Here is a 22,894-nt window from a genome sequence, read left to right as displayed (position 1 = left end):
TTGGTCCCAATTACTTGGCAGATATTTGTATTCAAGCATGGTAGAACAATTGGCTATTAGCTGATTGCTGTTTTGTTAGAGTTTGTTGTCAGAAAATTGGCTCTCATTTTTTGTACATTATAACATTATTTTCAAAAATATTTAATTTGCTAAAGTGCTTTGGCACAATTACAGGATATTGAAGACATCAAATAAACCTAATTCCTTTTTAAATAAGTCAGTTAACTGGATAATATTTTTGATATATGATTAACAGAATTTGACTTCATTTCTTGATGTGTGATCCTTTATTTTTGAAAGGAAGTGAAAATAACTTGAGCGTGTCTTCATTTTAGCTTGGCATATTTCTTTACAGCCAAGTAATTTAAACTGACCTCCTTACAGAGCTCAGCCATAACATAATCAAGAAATAATTAGTAAGTCCAATAGCCATAATGATTCTAAATTATACAGGGCCTGTGGTTTCATTCCAAAAATTAGGTTTGCATTTTCAAAACTCAAGTGCAGCTTGTGTCCATTTCTCTTATTCTATATATTTCGACAGTTTGATTCTAGTACAAATGGTTTTTCTGTTTGATCCCTTAAAATGATTGCAGTGTATTTCCCAAAGGCTACTAATATCCTAATCAAAGAAAGACAATTTATGCCCAGTTTTGATTTGATTCTCCACACTTTGATTAGCAAATGTCTCATGTGAAACATTGGTATTGTGCTTAGTGGAAATGTAAGGACGATGAAATGGGATCTATCTGAGTTACTTTGGCTTTTCCAAATAATCTTTTTAAATCCTGTCTAAGCTGACTGCATTTCTCATTTAAAAGTGCTCTTTGAAGACCAATTTTTTAAAAAAATTGTGTGTTAAACCATATTCTTAGTCACCACAGATTTCACAAGGTACATGATAGTCACTGGTAGGTAGGCTTTGCCAAATGCCAAACTGACCTACCTGTTAATAGTTATGTAAAGTTACCTTTGGACTGTTTGTGGTTTCTCTTTTATTCATCCTGTCAATACATTGGTAAAAAAAAATTCCCCCTTTCTGGAGATGTAGTAGTATGCCTCTCAGGCCTTGCTTTGCCTCACTGAATACCTACTGGTTTTTGTTTCTTGCAACTATCTGGTAAATGTTAATGAGAGGGACTGGGAGAAGCAAGACTGGTGTTGCGAGCCAAACCCAGCTTGATATTACTAGTCTTCTTAAATTTGATTGTGCATATTTACTTTTTTGGAATGTTACTCTCATTCCCATTCCCAGATCTTAATAGCCTTGTCTGTGAATATAGTTTGCTCTTTCTCTGCTTTGTTAAAATGAAACTTTATTAAAGTAGGCAGTAATGTGAAGACCAGATGTTAAACTTGTATGTCAATATAAAAGAAAAAATAAGATAGACACTGAAGCTTTATATATAAAATAATGTTTGTTGTATGACACACTTGTCATTATCATACAGAAAAGTCAAGTCTTGGTATCTCATGCCTTGTGTGTTATGCATGAAAAGTATATACTTTCACCATTTCCAACTCAGAAAGAAGTGTACTTCTGTTGCTGAATATTTTAAAGACTTAACATGATTTAACAACTTTGCAAAGCTACCATCAAAATGTTGAGCACACTCAAATTGAAGGAGGAATGAAAATGAAAACTTGATTTTTTTTTAGTTATGCATTGCATTTATAAAATGCTTGTACCATCATAGAATGTTTCAAGACCTCACAGTAGTGTTATCAGACAAAAATTAATTACTGACCCTTGCATATTGTAGAGAAATTGCTTGTTACTTTTGTGATTTTGAGCAGTGCACTAAATGAAGCGGAAGAAAGAGTGTGGTTTTGCTGTTTTCCTAAATGTTTTATTGAACAGACGTCTTCAGGATTGTTTATAGCAGAATTAAAAACTTGTTTTGCAAGAGCATTTTACATTTGAGTTTTCCATTTGCCAGAAACTAGAGGAATTCTTACTTCATTGTTCTCAAGTTGATTTAGTAATAGTTATACTAACTTTGCAATTCTCTACATACTGTTTTATAGAAGTAATTATTAATAATTTTCATTACATAGAAAGTTTACAGTTTTGTATATATGTATGTTTGCACCTATTTATTATCTGTTGCAGATCAACCTTTTAAATAGTCTATTATAAAACAATAATTAATCGAGCTAGATTATTAAAATAGATAAAGGTGAAAAATTCAACAGATAATGGAAATCCAAAGCAACACAGACAAAATACTGTAGGAACTCAGCAGGCCAGGCAGCATCTATGGAAATGAATAAACAGTCAACGTTTTGTGCCGAGACCCTTCTTCAGGACTGGAAAGGAGGGGAAGACACCAGAATAAAAAGGTGAGGGAGGGAGGGGGCGGATGATAGCTAGAAGTTGATAGGTTAAGCCAAGTGGGTAGGACAGTTAATGGGCTGGAGATCAAAGGATAGGAGAGGGGAGTGGATCATAGGAAAAAGAGAAGAAGGAGGGGACCTAGAGAAAGGTGATAGGTAGATGAGAAGAGGTCAGAGGACCAGAGTGGGGAATAGAAGAAGAAAGGAGGGGGAGGGAATTTATTTTTACCGAAATCCATATTCATGCCATCAGGTTAGAGGCTACCCAGATGGAATATAAGGTGCTGTTCCTCCACCCTGAGGGTGGCTTCATTGTGGCACAAGAAGAGTCTATGAACTGACATATCAGAAAAGCAATAGGTATCAGAATTGAAATGTTTGGCTATTGGGAAGTTCCACTTTTGCCACATGGAACAAAGTGCGCAATCAAGCGGTCCCCCAATTTGCAACAGGTCTCACAATTGTAGAGGAGGCCACATCAGAAGCACTGGACAGTAAGTGATCCAGGCAGTTTCACAGGGATGTGCTGGGAGAGATCAATGGACAAGGGAATCATGGATGGAGAGATCATGCAGCAGAAGACAGACATAGAAGGGTGGGGGAAGGTAAAGATACAAAAATGTTGCTAAAATATGGCTCAAGTTTAATGGCATGAAATTGGATTGTATGAAATATCATACAAGTGCTTAATAGTTATTATTTGATCATTTCTAATTTAACCATTGGTTTCAATAATCAAATCTTTTTTTAAATAGTTGCAAAAATTCATCAGTTTATTTGTATTTGTTGCTTCCAGTTGACCTTAGGGTGATGCCACAAATTTGATTTTCTGTCTTCAGCATTTACAGTAAAATTATGGGCTTCACATTTAGTGTTCTTATTCTAGAGCCAATCCTCATTGAAATTCAATATTAAACAAATGAATTTATTGAGAATGCTCACAGTAGCCTTAATTAAAATTGGGCAATCCATTTTCACCCTATGAATATAATTTTAAATAGTAAGAGGAAATGAGCTTGAGCATTTCACAATTCCTCTTCACCCTTGCCCATTAGTGCTGTCATTTAATGGTGCTAAACATTTCAAACACCGTGGTGATCATGCTCTCATGAATTGTATCCCTTTTTCATATGCTTGATCTTGAATGCAAATGAAAATTGGTGAAAGACTGAATGCATTTTATAACCTTCCACATCCAAATGCAAAACCTTGCAATCAAGCATTTTCTGATAAAAGATAAAAAAGATGTTTTGATAACTGTTGTAGCAATGAAATTACTTATTTGTCATACGTTGAATGTTCTTAGGTAGTGTGCTGTTTGTGTACAAAAGTTATAACTTAAGTTATTTAAAATTGCACCCATAATGTTTTTTTTCTGGTGATTGAATTTGTTATCCTTACTGAAAAACACTAATGACAAGTGTATAAGAATTTATCTTTTTTCACGTCTTGGATATGAATTGCCATATGAAAATGAAACTTTATAATCCCTTGTACCCAAACTAATTAGATGTACAGGAAGGTTACATGATTGGTAACAAATATTAGAAATAAAATTGACATTGGGAGTAGTTAATTGTTCCCTGCCTTTTTTTTACTGCATGGCTACAGTTACTTCCTGTGATATGTACCAGCAAATGATTAAGCTTTGTTTTCTCTCAGGCATCAATGTTAACAAGTGCTCCTGTAAGTAGACTGTGCATTCAATTGAAGTTTTTAAGATTTATTAAATTGCTGGAATGAGTAAAGTAGGGGGCAAAGCAATGGCATTGAAGTGCTGGTTATTTGTTCTCTATTAGAATGACAGAACTGATCTGAAAGGGTTGATAATATTACCACTTTATCTTGACCTTTCACATAAAGGCTTTATGACTCAGGCTATCTGGTCATTTATATCATTGCTGTTTGAGAGATTTGTTTTCAGGCTTGCTTCTTCCACTGCAAAAACATTTCATTAGTAATGAAGAGCTTTATAACAATGCAACACTGCATAAATCTTCCATTAATACAACAGTTTTTATTTTCTTAATAAAAGCTCCAGACAATATTTAGACTTCAAAAAAGAACCTATTCTTTGGAATGTACTCATGTTTCTTTGTTGGCTGGCATAATTTCCTGTTAATTGATGAGCAAAATGCTCTAAAAGAAGCTAAGGAAACAAGCTTCTTATGGGAATGTCATCTAAATCTTTTTGAAAGTCAGTGTTGGTGAATCCAATTAAAAAGGCTACTTATAATTACATGCACAGCTTGTCTTTCAAATGATCTACATGATTCTATATGAAATGTACTGCCTTTTAACTATATTAGCACCTTGGACCGCCTGTTATGTTTCTAAGGATTCACACTCAGTGCAATTGACCAAGATCAGCGTGTCTGCTCCCTTAATGCAAAGCATTTTCTTTGAGGAATATCCTGTGATCATGGAGTATTATGCTTTCATGCTGTTTTCCAGAAACAAGATAAGCATTCAACAGAAATTCAAAAGAAATCTTTATCTGCACGGTCTCATGACTAGCCCATTGCATTATGGACAGTACATGCAAGTTTAAAAGGCACTTATCATTAAACGTGTCACAAAATGAGGCTTTGTTGTTTCATGTAACCAGGTTGAATGTCAAAGTATTTTCAGTTTTATTCAGACTTCACAAATGAACTTCAGGCACTTGGTCCATCACAATTCAATAAGATCATGACTCATCTGACTGTAACCTTAACTCCATGTTCCTGCTAACTTTCGATGACTTCTTAAATGTTGCTTATCTAGAATCTACCTACCTCTGTCTTAAAATATCAAAGTGTTTTAAAGTTATAGAGTCAGTGAGTACTACAGCACTGAAACAGCCCCTTCAGCCCATCTGATTTATGCCAAACTCTAATTCTGCCTAGTCCCATTGAACTGCACATGGACTATACCCCTCCATTCATGTACCTATCCAAATTTACCTGCACCCACCACTTCCAATGGCAGTTTTTTCCACATTCTCAGAACTTTCTAAGTGAAGAAGATCTGACTCATGTTCCCCTTAAACATTTCACCTTTCACCCATAACCCTTGACCTCTAGTTCTGGTCTCACCTAACTGCAGAGGAAAAGGCTGCTTGCATTTACCCTATATATAATTTTATACACCTCTCTCATCTTACCTCATTCTCCTACGCTCTAGAATATAGAATAAAATATTCAATTTTGCCCTATAACTCTACTCCTAGAAGCATCTTTGTGAATTTTCTCTGCAGACTTTGAGTCTTATTGATATCATCACTGTAGGAAGGTGACCAGAATGGGATATGATACTCCAAGTTATGCCTCACCAGTGTCTTGTACAACTTCAGCATAACAACCCAACTCCTGTACTCAATACTTTGATTTATGAAGGCCAACATGCCAAAGTTCTCTTTTTGACCCTACCTACCTATGATGCTACTTGCAAGGAACTATGGATTTGTATTCCCAGATCCTTCTACCGCACTCTTCAATGCCTTACCCTGGTTTGTCCTCCCAAAGTGCAAAGCTTTCCACTTTTCTGCATTAAATTCCATTTGCCATTTTTAAGCCCATTTTTCCAGCTGGTCCAGATCCTTATTGCAAGCTTTGGTAGCCTCTTACTATGCCCCCACCTTCTCCACTACCTTTTTCCTGGGCTTGCCTTGTTCCAAAGATTAGCATCACTCTGAGAAATAATATTGTACTCTTCTATGGTCTTAAGTAGGTAGCCCCATGTATTTAAATAGTGATCCTTAGATCTAAATACTCTCACAAAGTACATTGACATGTTCAAAATAGCTTAGTGCTGTTAGGAAAGGTTTAAACTGTGTTAACAGAGGAATGGGGCTCACAGTTAATATTTGGGTGGGGTGGTACAATCACCTAGAGGCAAATTAGTTGGTAAACCCAGTAGGCAGAACAAGTGGATAAATGGTAGATCCACAGCTAAATTTCATATATATTTAATGCAAGGAGTTTAATGAGAAAGCTAGGTGGACTCAAGGCTGTAATTTACAAGGGGAAGTAAAATATTGTTGCTATCACTAAGAATTGGTTGAAGACTGACAACTCAGTACCCCACAGTATGAAATATTAAAGGTGAGTCAAGAAGACATTATATTAGTTTAGTATTGAGAGAAGATATCCTAAAAAAAACAACTCTTCAAATGTGGCTGCATTGGCAGAGATGAGGAAATAAATGAGAGGTGCCAGTATGCTGAGGTGTGCTTCAGATCTCTTGTCAGTCAACAGAAGGTTAGAAAACAAATATGTGGGCCACTATCAGAGAGATGCAATAACAGTAGTGTTACAGTATAAAGGAATTCTAATTTTCTGAATACTAACTGGGGTTTCATTGCTGTAAAAGGCTCAGAGTGGGTAGAATTTTTGAGATTTGTTCAAGAGAGCTTTTGATAGTATGTAGATAGACCAATGAGAGGAGGGGCACTCTTAGTCCTGAAGGAGCACTGATGAATGGTAGATGGAGTTCAATCCATGTAAATATGAGGTGATCCATTTTTGGAGTACTAATGAGGTTAGGACATATAAAGGGGATCCAGGAGGGGGGATTCAATAGGATGTTGTCTCAGATGCAGTGATTCATTATGTGGATAGGCTGGTTCTGTTCTTGCTGAAGTGGAGGAGGTGAAGAGGGGACAGAATAAAACTATGTAAAACTATTAAGAGTAGACAGCAGGAAACATTTTCCCCCCATATCTAAGGTAGATAAAATTGGAGAACATAGAGTTAGGGCAAGGGATTCAGAGGGGAAATGAAGGTGACAATTTTTGGCCAGAGACTGATGAGTTCCTGGAATATATAAGGGTGTAATTGAAATGGGGTTGCTGACATAACTTATGAAGTCTAAATGAGGGTGTAAAAAGGGTATGGGCCAAGTGCTAGAGATGGGACTAGTATGGGTGGATGCTCACTAATTGGTATGGATGTGGTGGGCTAAATAGCCTGTTTTCATTCTGTGTGTCACTGACTTCATGACTTCAATTAAGTAATTTCTCACTGTTCTAAACTCTAGCGAATATAAATTATCCAACCTTTGCTTGTGGAAAATCTGTCTGTTCCAGCTATGTCTAGTAACCTGTTATGAATGGCCTCCTATAATCTTCCAAAGCAATTGCACAATCTTTTCTAAGAAAGGACTTGAAGACTGCACACAGTATTCCCAAATTAGTCTCAGCATTCTCTAAAATAAGCTCACAAACTTTGAATTTAATTCCTCCACCAATAAGCAATACCATCTGTTAGCCTTCCAACTTGTACTTGCACACTGGCTTTTATGAATCATCCAGTATGACACCCAGATCTCTCTGCATCTCAGCTCTGTAATCTCTCACTACTTAGGTAATGTTTTTCTGTTTTTCCCCTCACATTATACAATAGTTCTCTGCTTCCTTAAGTAGGCTACAAAGGTGCATTGATTATATTTGGTTACAGATTGAAGTTTGCATCTAATTTAATGAAGCTTGACAATTAATAATGCAACAATAAAATTGAATTCAGAAAGTGCTCCATGGGCAAATCTTGCCAAGGGTTTACAGAGATGTAGCTATGTCTATGATGTGAACCCTTCTTATTTTCTCTTTCCAGTGGTATAAATAAAACTACTGCAATATGAACACATTTACTTGATTCCTTAAATCTTTTTTTAGTCCTAAAGTTCCAATGCAATGTGCTGTTGCTTACTGAAGGGGATAGCGTGGTCCATGAGTCAGTGGAATAATTCCCAAAAATCATTATTCCAGTCTGGTGTTCCATATCTTACCCTCTTTGTGAATGAATGAATGAATAAATAAATAAACACACACACACTTTGTTGTAATTTAGTATTGTGTTTATTGCTTGCTAGGTACTAAGCCATTAAATGGCAAGATTTTTAACTTTCCAAAAATTCATTGATTTTAGCTTCTGTGTGATGACTCAAATTTCATTCACCCCATGAGCTCTCTTTCTTTGTAAAATTGAAAGACTCTGTGTCCTCTGGTGATCTTATGAGCGGAGATTCATAATATAGTTATATCCTGGACAGGGATATGCCTCTTTCACTAATTTGTACGTTGAAGATGAACATCAGCTGTTTGTTTCCCTCCAGAGATACTGCCTGACATGCTGATTTCCTTGTACAGTTTGTTTTTTTGTTCCATATTCCATCATTTGAAGTCTTTGGTGTCTCTGATTTGTACAAGCTTAGCTTTTTGCTATTGTATCTTATGTCCCCTTTATAAAACCTAGGATCTCATGTCCTTTGAATATTTGGAGGAATAAAATTGAGCCATGTCACTTGAAATGAATGAACATCCATAACCTAATTAAAAACAATAAATATAATCAAATCCATAAAGTATGAACTTTTAACTAGAAATAAATGTCAGATGTATATTTCTTACCTGAGTACTTTGTAGATGTTCGTTTCCTGTTTCAGGAATGCTGTTATTTCTCCAGCAAACTTTAATCTGGTGCAATTCTTTGAACAATAACCCAGTGTAGCTGGCAGAAGATTGGAGCAAGTTTGCGCTGTGCAGCTGCCCTCTAGAGGGAAGTTGCATAATTGCTGACAATGAGTGGCCAGCATATTTGGTATTTCCTGCATTGGAGTAGGCTGTCCTTAGTGGCATTTACGTAGGAAAAATACCACCAGTTTTATATGGAAATGCTGGTGGCAAATTTTGATCTCATACTCAGAAAGTTCATAATTACATTGGTATGTTTGTACGTTGCTCCATAATGTACTCAAATAATTCAATTAACCCTGTAAAAATGTAATCTATGAAGACCATACTTGCAACGTTTAATTGAGTAATGACTTTTTTCAGCATTGTGCCTCTAAAAGCTAAGTGAAAAATGAGACTACAGGTAGTCCCCAAGTTATGAACGCCTGAATTACAAACAACTCGTACTTAACAAACCGAGGAAGGAGAACGCCATTTTAAGTCCGATCGTGACGCTGTCCACTATTTAAGTGGGATCTCGATGCCTTCCGCTGCTTTAAGTTGTTGCCATTGACACTGTGTTGAGTGTGTAACTTTGTATTTGGCTTAAATTTTTCTTAGCAAGATTTACCATGACCCCCCCGCCCTTTCCGGTCAGCTGGTGGTGCAGTGAGATCAGCGCCGGGCTTGAGAACGGAGATTCCCGAGTTGGATCCAGTGACAGACCGCTCCCGAGTGCGCCACCAGCTGAGCTCGCAACTCGACCTCATAAAAAAAACACTGCCACCTCCAGTTTAAATTCCCACATGGAATATTGTGGAGGATCAAATACCCAAACCCCGCACAGCCCCCACTTGTCCCATTTAACCTGACTCAGTGTGGTGGACTTTAGGACCCGGGAAGTTCAATGCGGTGGTCCTTAGGACTCGGCGGACCTCAGGAGCCAGTGGAGCTGAAGACCCACCACCCGGCGGGAGATGATTCCGACTGAAAATAAAGCGGAAATAATAAAGCATTTAGAAAGAGGTGAAATGTCATCGGTCATTGGTAAAGCATTAGGCTACAGTCAGTCAATGATCGGAACAGTTTTAAAGGATAAAGGATAAAGTGAGAATAATGGAGCTTGTGAAATGCCCTGCCCCGATGAAAGCTACAATTATTACTAAGCAACGCAGTGGTTTAATTATTGGAATACATACATTTTTTAAGTGTTTTATATGCATAGAAAGGTAAAATATATACTATATACTAAGACAAACGTTTGACTAACTGATACTAAATAATACCGGATGTACTTGTTCCGACTTACATTTAAATCTGACTTAAAGGCAGACTCAGGAACGGAACTTGTTTGTAACTCAGGGACTGCCTGTATAATCACAAGTTTATGTAATACAGAAGTATAATCAAGACTCATCATTGTCTTTTAATTTATCTTTTTCAAATATTTTTATTTGAATACACAACTGATGTTAGATGGCTCCTTTTGCATATTGGAAGTTGAAATCATTGACATGAATGTGGAATTGAGGTTATAACCAGATTAGCCATAATCATATGAAATGGTGGAGCAGGTGTGAGGGGTCAGATGGCAACCTTCTGCAAATAATTGTGTTTGCATGTATGTACTCATAGGAAGATTCAGGACTGTTTGTTCAGCTTATTCTGTTTCATTTTATAACTACAAAAATTAATCAAAAGAAAAATGTAGAGCCAGGGATATGGATCTACCTACTTTTACTTTATTGAGGCTTATACATATGATATGTTGGCTAATGATGTTGCTATTCTTCTAGTTTTACATATAATCCATAATGAATTATATGGACAATTTCTTACTATTGTGGAATAATGTCTTTCCAGACAAGGGGGGGCGGGGGGGGGGGTCAAACTGCTTCGTAGGTAAGACTTGTGGCTGTGAAATGATCTCCGGTTCTGGGGCCTCCTCTATAATCCTTGTAAGAGTTGACTCTGGGTGGGACTGCAGGAAGTGGTTCTGACAGCTCTGGCCATCTCTCTGCTCGGATAATTGATTCTGCTCTCCTCAGCTGATAAATCTGTCATCTCTAGATGATATTAAATGCAATCTCCGCTATGTAGGAGAGTGATCCTGTTCTGTTCTTAATCTTTCCATATACCCGCTTTTGATCACATCTGTAGTCCCTCGGCAGGATTGCTTGTCTGGGAGTGAAACATTGAAGCTCAGTTTGTCTCAGCTGTTTCTCCAGCATACTCCTTTTGTTTCCATTGATACAATGATTTCAACTTCTCTTTTAAATGTAAGTTGTGCTTCAGTTAGGAGTTAATTTTGAATGCTTTCTTGTAAGTTTCCACAACCTAAACAGTCCGTCAGTGCATCATTAAGCACATCACTGAACTGACAATGCTCAGACAATTTCTTCAATTCAGCCACTAACCTAAAATATTCTGCAATGGACAATAGCTTTGGTTCTAAATCTTCCTGTACTACTTTCATGATATAAGCAAAGTTCATTTTGGCTGGTTTGGTTGAAGCAGTTAAACTTAGGAGAAAATTGTATGTGTTACCACCTATTACACTTAGGAACACTGGCATTTGTTTTGCATTGGCTATTTCATTTGCTTCAAAATACGGCTCAATTTGCTCAGTATACATCACATAGTTATCTTTTGTGCATTTGATCCATCTAGCTTTCTGATGTAGCCAGCCATTTCTGCTTTTATTTATTTCTTATTATTGCCCAGTACTCACTGTTTATGAACCCGTGAATTTCATCTGTTGTCTGCCTTTTTATTTAACTCGACTGTCTCTGACCCCTTCCAAAGAAAGGTGTGCTGCATTTTAAAATTTTGAACGTCTTCCCTTTAGCAGAAAAAAATGTGCTTCACTTCAGCAGGTAGGTAGTTGTCTCATGTTCATTTTAAAGCTACTTCACTGCCGCTGTAATATTTCATAACTCTAAAAATTAATTGAAAGAAAAACATGAGAACTGGGGTACATACTTTTACTTTAGTGAGTGGTGCAGATGTTATGTGGTAGTGTAATGACATATACTATTAACATATTTTTGCATATAACCCATAATAAATATATAAACACCAAAGAATGCTTAATCAAGCAGTATATTTGTAATATTGCACAAATATTACTAAAACATTAAATACACAATAGCTGTATACATAACATAAAGTACACTGCAGATGCTGTGGTCAAATCAACACGTACAAACAAGGTGGAGGAACTCAGCAGGTCAGGCAGCATCCGTTGAAAGGAGCAATCCTGATGAAGGGTTTCGGCCTGAAATGTTGACTGCTCGTTTCAATGGATGCTGCCCGACCCGCTGAGTTCCTCCAGCGGTATACGTAACCTTCAAGTATGATCAGCTGTGTTTTTTTTCTGCATTTATTTTCCAAATTACTTTACTGAATTGCAACCGTCTTAAAAGCAGGCTCAGATCAGTTTAAAATGCAGATATCTGAAACTGGAACTTATTTTGGCTTAAACCTGAAGACTTGTAGTTTTAACAGAGGTTATAGTCAACTTTTTTGTGGGATGGCTATTTAGCTATTATAACAAGACTTCCCACCATCATTATTAATGTTCATTCTGTCTTTAGTTTAAATGGAACAGGTGTACAAAGCACCCTGGAACTCAGCAGCTGTTGGAAAGCTGAATTCATAAGAACCATGCCTTATTCGTTAGGAGGAGCAGAAGTTCTTTTCTCTGGCATCTGGAAGATTCATATTTGACATTTGCCCTTTGTTATTTTATCTTCTGAGCATCTCCTTAGCAACACCACCCTTTCACCACCCTTTGTGAAATATACTTCCACAGTATATTTACTTCATATCTTTAGTTTCAATATTGTTGAATGTTTTCTTTTCTGAAAACCCTCAATCTGGTGATCAGGTTGCCTGTAGATAGGAAACTGGTGGAGCTAGAATTCCAAGACATTTGATTTTCATTTTTCCTAGGTTTCTTAAACTCAGAATAACTTGCACTTCTCTGCTCATTACTATGTCCTCCTCACCTTCACTCGGTGGATCTTCCCTCCTGATAATCGAAGTTTAAAGTAAACTTATTATCAAAGTACTGTATGCATATGTCACCATATACTACCCTGCGATCCATTTTATTGCAGGCACTTATAGTAGAACAAAGAAATAGAAATAGAATCAACGAAGAACTACATACAAAGACTGACAACCAAAGAAGACAAATTGCAAATATAAAAAAAAGTTAATACTAAATCAATAAATAGATTATACTGAGAGCATGAGCTGTAGAGTCCTTGAAAGTGACTTGATAGGTTGTGGTGAGTTGATAGGTTCAGTGTTGAGGCAGGAGAAGTTATCCATGCTGGTGCTTGATGGTTGTAGGGTATAACTGTTCTTGAATGTAGTAGTGTGGGCCTTAAGACTCCTGCACTTCTTTCCTGATGGCAGCAGCAAGAAGTAAGCATGGTGTGGTTTGTGATGACTGATTTCTTGTGGCAGTGCACCTTGTATATGTGTTCAATGGTGGGGAAGGCTTGTCCTGTGATGGACTGGGCTGTATCCACCACTTTTAGTAGGTTTTTCTGTTCTTGGGCATTAGTGTTTCCATATCAGGCTATGGTGCAACCAGTCAAGACACTTTCTACTGTTTACCTATAGCATTTTGTCAAAGTTTTAGATGACATGCCAAATCTGTGTAAGCATCTAGGGAAGTAAAGGAGCTGCCATGCCTTCGTTGTTATGTTACTAGTGTACTATTTCCAGGACAGATCCTCTGAAATGGTAACGCTAAGAAATTTGAAGTTACTGATTCTCTCCACCTCTGATCTTCGAATGAGGACTGACTCATTGATCCCCATTTCTTCCTCCTGTAGTCAGTAAACAGTTCCTTGGTTTTGCTGACATTGAGAGGTGGTGGTTGTGGCATCATTCAACCAGATTTTCAGTCTCTCTCCTATGTGTCTTCAAGATGGTACTGGCAGTATACAGTGTAAGCAGCTTACAAAACTACTAGATACTAGATTCTTAAGAAATTCTTCAGAAACATTTTTTTCCTTTACCTTTAATGGTTTTTCCTAACCTTTAATAATTTGCTGACTGAAATTGTATGTATTAGTTTTAAGTGCAGTCTAGCAAAGATTTGATAATAGGTTTAGCTTAACTTTTGTACTTATGAATTCTACACTTACAGAAAAAAATAACAGTTTGCTTTTTTATCTGTTGCTCTACTAATATGTGGCACAAAATATAGTGTTTACAGTATGTGTACTTAAAGATAACTTCATTCTTCCTCCACCTTGCACCTTTCAAGTAAAGTGATTTTTTTTGTTCTTCTTACCATGGCTAGAATCAGTGCCTGTCTCAGGAAGGACCTGGGCCCATTGAAGTTTTCCTGTTGAAACAATAGGTCTATAGCAGACACAATTTCAGTGGCTCTCCATGTGGCCTTGGATCACTTGGACAGTGTAAATACCTATGTCAGGATGCTGTTTATCGAAAATAGGTCTGCGTTTAACACAATCATTCAAATATTCCTGATCAAAAAACTACAGAACCTCTGCACTTCTCTGTGCAACTGGATTCTCAACTTCCTAACTGGCAGACAACAATCTGCAGATTTGAGATAATATCTCCACCTCGCTGACAATCAACATGGGTGCACCTCAGGGGTATGTGCTTATCCCACTGCTCTGCTCTCTCTACACTCATGACTGTGGGGTTAAGCATACTCAAACGCCATCTATAAATTTGCTGGTGATACCATTGTTGGCAGAATTTCAGAGAATAATGTAAGGGCATACAGGAGCAAGCTATACCAGTTAGTTGAGTGGTATCATAGCACTCAGTATCAGCAAGACAAGAGTTGATTGTGGACTTCAGAAAGGGTAAAATGAAGGAACACAAACCAATCCTCATAGAGGGATCAGAAATGGAGCGAGTGAGCAATTTCAAGTTCCTTTGTGTCAGTATCTCTGAAGAACTAACCTGGAGTCAATATATTGATGCAGCTATAAAGAAGGAAAGACAGTGATTATATTTCATTAGGAGTTTGAGGAGATTTGGTTTGTCAACTAAAGTACTCAAAAACGTCTACAAATGTACTGTGAAGAGCATTCTAATTGGCTGTATCACTGTCTGCTATAGGGGGAGGGGTGTCTACTGCACAAGGATCATGGGTACTAATCTACATAGTATCCAAGATATCTTCAAGGAGCGGCGCCATCATTAACAATCCCCACACCCAGGACATGCTCTCCTCTCATTGTTGCTGTCAGGAAGGAGGTATAGAAGCCTGAAAGCACACACTCAGTGATTCAGGAACAGCTTCTTTCCCTCTGCTGTCCAATTTCTAAATGGACATTGAACCCATGAAAACTACCTCACTACTTTTATGTTTATTTTCTTGCAGTATTTGTTTTAACTTAACTATTAAAAGACAAATATATTTAATTCAGTTTTTTCTCTATATTTATTTATCATGTGTTTCATTGCACTTCTGCCATAGTGAACAAATTTCATAATATATGCCAGTGATATTAAACCTGATTCTGATTCTGAACATGTACCATCTAGCAGTTATCTATATTGAACTTCCTTTGTCTGATATGCAAATTAATTCATTTCCTTTTCAGTAATGACTTTTCCTCCCAATATTGTGTCACTTACAAATTTAGAAACTCTTTTCATTACAGAGTTTAAATCATCAATGTAAATTCAGAATGATAATGATCTCAGCATTGACACTTGTAAACTATCACAACTGATTTCTTTGAACTATTCACAAGTACTTTCCTTCTGAATCCTTACCTTTAGCCAGCCCTGGCAATGCATTCTTAAACTTTAGTCATTAGTTTATTGCAGGTAACCTTATGTTTCTTTATCATTGACTGTTATCTCAAAAACATTTTTGATCAGGCAAGATTTCTCAAATCTATGATACTTATTGTGCTCTGGATCTTGAGATATTTTTCTGTTCTCTCCATTATTTTTTCTGCCACTGACAGCTGATTGAGACACAATTTCCTGCACATGTTCTGTCCCTCTTAAATTTGTGTATTCTCTGGAGCTACACCTATAGTTAATAAATTACTAAACATTTGTGGTAATACCTCTGGTATCTTATCTGTAGAGCACTTATAAATGCGTGAATACAATCTAACTAGACCTGGTATTCTGTCCTAATCTGAGTTTGATTTGTTCTTTTATTATATCAGTTTTTTCTATTCTAAATGCATTAATTTCATTTCTTCCCTATGGTCCAACGTTATGTCCACCTGTTCTATTTCTGATTTATTATTTCTCCCATTTTCTTTTTCCCATCCCGTTTTTCTCTCTGCACCATGATTTCCCTTTTCCTAAAGGTATAAGCTTTGAGGAGAGAATTTAAGCTTGAGACAGGAGGAAATTCAAGTCTTTAGACGTGCATTAGGAAGTACAGTTCCTAGCAGATTATCAATTCCGGAATATGGGGGTAGTTTTGCTATGACGAACTTTAATGAAAGTAAACCCGTGAAAATGGTAATACAGTGGATTCCAGTTGATTGAGACATTTCAGGATCACTGCATTTTGACCCAGTTAAGCGGCTACCTCAATTAGTCAGTTTCCTGGAAATAGTTAAAAAGTATAAAAAGGACAAACTACCATTTAACTGAGTAGCACATTATGTATTAAAATGAAATATAGAACATATTAAAACACTACCAATGCTACTACAGTATAATAAAATGTGTATTAGTTCTTATTAGTTATCAATGGAAGAATTCATCCAGTGTATACTGCTGTGAATGGGATGTCCAAGGAGGGCTAGAACCTCAGGTAAAGGGGCTTGTGTTCATTCTGGGGCAGTTAACTCACCTTCGGTCCCCATTGGACATTCAGCTCTCAAATGTGGCTCCAAGTAGCGGTTTGTATGTGACAGATGGCCACACTCTGGTACACTGCTTTGACAGGTGGGCTCAACCAGGTGAGGGTAGCCAGTGGGCCTCATATCCTGGTGAAATAGTGACATGCTTTTCCAAGCGTGTGAAGTCAGCTCTAGTGGACTGGGCAGATGAGATCAACAGTGAGATCCAACGACCAAGAAGGTAGTTCTGCAATACTTTGAGGAGAGCAAAAGCATGATAAGGCACAGAAGAAGTCATGGTTACCCATATCAATAAGGAAGACCCCAGTTTGTGATTATTATTGTACCACTGGACCCAGACTTACAAGGCAAAGAGAGTGGAACTTCCCCGATGAAACGGCTTTTCCATTTAAAAAATACTCTCCCGCATGGGTTTCATTGGCATCATCAGATTCAATGGACAATGAACATCTTCTGTCCAGTGGGAGAGGGGAGAAGTGAGAATGTCTGAGGCGGGTAGAGTCTTTGAGTAGCGCGAACACCTAGTGCTAACAATGGAAGCAGTGGAATCGTTTCATTTTCACTCCCGGCCATTTCCAAGCCTGAATGCTTGAAATTGCAGTGAGCAAAGCAGTTCTGAATTGTTTTACTGCTAATTTCTCACCAACTATCAGTAACAAAAATCAGTGCATTTTGAACAGAAACACACAAATGATGCTATTTAAAAATTATTTGCTCCAGTAACATTGTAATGTCTAATAGCCCTGCATTCACTGGACTGAAGGTAGTTGGAGACTACCTTCCTTGAAGGTAGTTCAGTCTCCTGTCCCAGTTAAACGGCATAGTATCCCAAATAAGCGGATGCCCTGATTAACTGATGGGACCAATTAATCAGAATCCACTATTTTAAAAAAAAAGATGTAATTGTTCTGTATAGTCTGTAACACCAGTGATTTTTTTTTGTTTGTTAATTTTATCCAGGCAATTCTTTATATTCCGTTTGTATGTTCTTCATAAATTGTGCAGAATATTATCAAATCTGCAGTGGCTGTTTCTCATTAATTGTTCTTTGCACCAATTAATCTTCCATCCCTTTTAAAATATCTTTATAACATTTTAAAGTAGCTGGAGATAATTTTCTTAGTTTCAGATGTGTGATCATAGAGGGTCATATATACATGTACGTAAAATATATGTAAATTTGTGTATACAGAAAATATCAGCATTTGTGTTAAAGTTTAAAAGTTGTTTTGATATTGATCTACAATTACTCGGATGGGGTGTTGAGGTTTTCTGATACATGATATAATCTTGATTTGCAGTGAACTAAGCATTGCAGTTTTGGTACAGAATTGCCACTTTATGGGTGGCTTGTATAAACAGAATTTAACATGTACGGAATAGAATTGCTCATCCTGTTTTTTGACCGAGTGGTTAACGCTTGTCTTGCTTACACCTATCTTGCTGTGCTAGCCCAAGCGACTGATGAGATGGTTACTTTTCGTCGTGAGCGCAGCACGTTCAGGCGCCAAGCCGTACGCCGACGGCATAATGCGGGCAGTAATCCCACCCCTCCAGCCTCACTTATTGGATCACCTCTCAGGTATGATCTAAAATGACCCTGCAAGGTGTGTGTCTCAAATATCAGTTGCGTTTCACTACTTCCTCGACTGCTTATAAACCTAAAGCGTGTTCTGTGTCTTGAGCTGCTGTTGCATGACTTCATGAGCATGTTGGCTTAATGGAAATGCATGTCGTCTGCTGCTTTGTGCATAAGGTTTTAATGTTACAACCCTTGCATCTTTGGAAAATCTCCCCAAATCACTATTTAGTTTTTATTGTGACTGTAGTCAAATAAATAAAAAAGGAATACACACTGGTAGATGTTAATAAAAACACAAAATGCCTGCAGAACTCAGCAGGCCAGACAACATCTATGGGAGGAGGTAGTGACGACTATCTATAATTTTAGTCTGGTTCTCTTTCTCTCTCTTTTTCCCCCTTCACTGTAATCTCCCCTCAGCCCTACCTTTCTTTCTCTTTTATTTCCCATAATTCTCCATCTTCCCCCTAGCCCATTTCCCTTCAGCCTATCATTTCCCAGCTCTCTACTTCATCCCTCCCCGCACTTCTTATCCCTCCTCGACCATCCTATGTTAATTCACTCCCGATGAAGGGTTTCGGCCCAAAACATTGTCACTACCTGCTCTCATAGATGCTGTCTGGCCTGCTGAGTTCTGCCAGCATTTTGTGTTTTTATTTATTTCCAACATCTGCAGATTCACTCGTGTTGCCTGGTAGATGCTAACATTATTTTATACTCTGATTGGCAAAATCTGCAACTTATTATTACTGTCCCATATTTGGGAATGTCATGCATTCTAGATTAAAATAATTTCCCAGCCCTTCCCATGGTTGGTAAATGCTAGCAACACAAATTTCTAATTACAACTCAATTGGATCAATTTAGAATCCTGATTCCACATACTTAGAGGTCAAAGTGATGCTGCTTCCCCTCTGTTTATGTATACATTTTACCAGTACTTGAAGGTTATGAATTGGAACAGAAGCTGGGATTGACATTGTCTTTCAGTTGCGGTTGAATAACATGTAACAAGAGGATCAACAAAATTTCTTAGCTTTTGTGCCCTAATGTACAATGCCCGGCATCCTGTAAGATTTTTAAAACAGTTTCTTCAATTTGTTCAGTCAGGTTTTGAAGAGGGTGGGGTGCTTCTAGATCTGTTTGTACCTGCACCAACATAGAATAGTACCATTTATGTAGCCTATCCTTGTTCCTGTCAAAATGCATCACTCTCTTATGTCATGTATGCACATAATCATCAGCCTGCATATGCTGTTATTGTAAATGGAATAAAAGCAGCAGAATTGTGATTTGACCTTTGTTAACAAATCTGTGAGAACCTGCCATTTCACCCTTCTTTCATTCTACTTTCTCTGATAATCCCTGTTTCTGGTACTCTCCCATCAAAACCCAATCTCCAGTGACCATGCATGATGTTATTTTTCGCTAGAAGATGTTGGAGATTTACTTCTTAAGCAAGCACACCAAGCAAAAGGAAAACAAGGACAAAAACAGTAAAAATGCTTTTCACAGAAAGTTGTAGCTAAGAATATTGATTTTTCATGTGCCTTATTTATTTTCCATCAGTCACATACTGCAGGTGGCAGTAAGGTCATGGTAACCTTTTTTCCACCTCACCCATTGCATAGCAAACACAGAATCCCTCTCCGTTACAATTGTTAATAACTGCATTTCATAAACTGATTCCCTCCTCATGAAAGTAGATTCTTTAGAGTTGTCACAATTAGCATCCAGTACTTCTATATTTTTTGTTCTCTCACTCCAACTGACCCAGTTAATATTGGGAATAAGCTATTGCATCATGATGTAGCACAATATTACATGCTTGTCAACTGTGGCCACTTCTTTATTAACTTGTACACATTAGATCCCACAAATATATTAAAATAGGCAACACATTTTCTTCTGTTATGAGGAACACATCAATTACAATCTTAAAATTGAATCAAATGATGACCCAATTTTCATCTGTTTGCATTCCCTCCTTATCAGTTAACTCCCAGTTGTGCTTTAACCTTATTTGTATCAACTAATTGTTGAATTGCAGAATTTTTTTACATATTATAGTCATATACAATAATTGAAATTAAGGATGCTAACAGCTCAAAATTATTTTGAAGCAAAGCATCAGTTTTCCTTAATTTAACTTTACAGCTGCAAAAGGATTATGATACAAGGATCATATAGAATAAACTGGGAGAGGCTTGAACGTTCAGCTTCCTCCGGTTAACTGAAAGTTTTGTGCAATTATTGTGAATCAGTAAAAGGAGTTCCTTTAAAATAAACTAGCTTATTTTATTTCAATAAGTGCATTATAGTTTTGGAAGGTGGATCTGACTTGCATTGCATGATTCATTACCTGAAATCACACTATCTCCATTTTAATAATGAAATAATAGGAAGTCCAAATACTGGTATTTCCTTCGGTGTATGATCAGCTATTAAGATATCCATTCAGATTTGAAGCCTAACTGTTTCCCCCAAGTATTTATTTTGCTGCTCACAAAACTTATAGTTTAAAATATACTAATTTGAATTCTGTGTATATTAAAATTTCATACAGTAATGTAATTGGATTTAAAAAATAAATAAGCTCGTATATCTGTCAATCTATTAATATAGAGCCTTGGTTTTTAGACCAGTCCCTTTTATTACAGGACATCAGACACTTCAACTGTGCAATATTCATTTTTTGTACAGAATTGTGTAGGGTTGTTACCCCATATCTGCAAAGAAAGTATCGACGTATATGGGGTGAAATGCAGGAATGCATATAATTATCACTTTCTGAGGAAGTAATTTAGGATTGGACACCAGACAACTTAGCTGAGGTTGGCCTATTGCCTATAAGCTATTTGTTGCATTTCACCTTCTCTATCTTCTGTTTTTTTATTGATAATTCTCTGCCTCATTTGTTGAGGTGTATTCTTTGGGTTTACAAACCTAAAACTGCATGGCTTCCACTGTTGGTATGCTTTTGTGTTCCAGTGTTAATTTGTGCATGGTCAATGTTTTCTCTAGTTGCCTTTTGATGTGATGTTTTCATATTCACTGTTTTTACTGTAGCCTTCAAGATAGTCAGCAGGGTCAGTCTTCTACATCCCAGATCAAAATACAGTCCTGTCCCCCATCACAAGCTGCTGTACTTAGTGCTAGCGCCTCTCTACTGGTCAGAAATGGAAGTGTCCACTTGGAAGCATCACATGACAGTGCCTCTGCTGTTGGTGGCTGCAGTTTACAGGATGAGTTTGGTAGGCAGCTAAGCAGACTACTGGACTTACGGTTATTATTGTTAAATCTTGTTATAAGCAACCTGTAAAGAGAGAGTACTCCTTCTGCAGATTGACATTGGCTAACTGAAAATTAAAACCTACAACCATTCAACGGTAATGTTGAATTTGCTTGAATGCTTATGTGTTTGCTGCACTAATTTTTTTTGGATACAAAATTCTTCCCATTTGTTTTAAGGATATGCTGTCTCTTTAAGTTGCTGATTTTTTTTCCAAAATGTTTGATTAATGATTAAGTTCAATGTTCTCCAGATATGGTGAATGTTTATTTTTGTTTGTGTGACTTGCCCTTGGATTATTCTGAGATCATTTTCTTTGGATATCTGTTACATTTTCGTCAAGGAGTTGGAAACTGAATGATGCAATTCAGCAGGACTTAAACATGCTTGAGGGAAGAAAATGCTTCAGTAATATCTCAGAGAAAATGTCCTAATGTGGTTGCAAATTCAGCAATAAGATTAAGTAGTGATCTAGATCATCTTTCATCCTAGAACTACAGAAATTATATTTGCCTTTTCTGTGTTTTTTGAGTTATTTGGAAACTTGCACACCAGGTCGATGTAAGGGTAGAAGAGTTGTTGAACCAGTAATAACAAAAGGAAAGCTCCAAATGATTTTTTTAATGCTGTGCAAGAGTACATTTAAAATTGTTGAACAGAACCTAAATGCAGACCAGTACTAGATGAATTTCAGGGCTCAAATTGTTTCTCTAGTATCCAGACAAATATTTATTAAGCCCTCGGGGGAAAAAATAGGGTTATCTTGCTAAGATAATGTAGATTGTGAGAACTTGCTGTTTTAAGCTAATGTGCAGCTTTATCCTCATCACAACAATCACTAAATTACTATAGTATTTCAGGGTACGTTCAGTCTACGAAGTGCTACAATAACTGCGAGTTATTATTTTTAACTATGGGCTAACTTTCAAGAGTGATCACTGATATGTAGCCTTGTATTACAGCATGTCCTACCATGAATTATGGATTTTGTTGGATTCTGTACAGCTGCCACAAAATCTTGGACTGAAATGCTCTGACTTGCTGTTGGACAGTAAGTTTTGTGGATATGTGGCTGTGTAAGGTAATGATTTTGGGGGCTGTGCAAAACTGACTGGTGAATGAGCCACCTATTGGTAATCCTGGTTAAAGAATATCCATTTCAAGAGTCAAGTCATCAGCTTTGACCACAGAGTATGCTTGTGTTTCATTACCTCATGGCAGGCCACTGTCTCCAGGGCTGTTAAAGTATTGAATGATTCAGTTGACCTCCAGAGAGGATGACAGCAAATCTTATTCAGGGTGAGGAGAAGGAGTATCAGGAGATAAGAGTGAGAATGGACGATGTCAGTTTAACAAGCATTGTAGAATTATTTAGTGAAATGCAGTGCAACTCAGAAAGATTATAATGTATC

The 22,894-nt window shown here is 37.1% G+C and overlaps 1 protein-coding gene across 6 annotated transcripts in view; it reads left to right on the top strand.

Annotated features, from left to right (window-relative positions):
- The window catches only part of pcnx1 (pecanex 1), a 244,729-nt gene that overhangs the window by 107,573 nt on the left and 114,262 nt on the right, over positions 1-22,894 (top strand). For 5 of the 6 annotated variants that reach the window (XM_059954503.1, XM_059954493.1, XM_059954514.1 and 2 more), the window contains 2 exons: positions 18,061-18,190; positions 21,260-21,444. The exons of the other annotated variant lie outside the window; for it this stretch is intronic. In XM_059954503.1, the coding sequence (XP_059810486.1) occupies positions 18,061-18,190; positions 21,260-21,444 (315 nt within the window). The remainder of the gene's footprint in view (positions 1-18,060; positions 18,191-21,259; positions 21,445-22,894) is intronic. 6 annotated transcript variants of the gene reach the window in all.

The sequence above is a fragment of the Hypanus sabinus genome, chromosome 2 (assembly GCF_030144855.1).
Source record: "Hypanus sabinus isolate sHypSab1 chromosome 2, sHypSab1.hap1, whole genome shotgun sequence".
Taxonomy (NCBI): Eukaryota; Metazoa; Chordata; class Chondrichthyes; order Myliobatiformes; family Dasyatidae; genus Hypanus; species Hypanus sabinus.
Note: the sequence above shows the minus strand (reverse complement) of the source record. Positions and strands in the feature narration are given on the sequence as shown.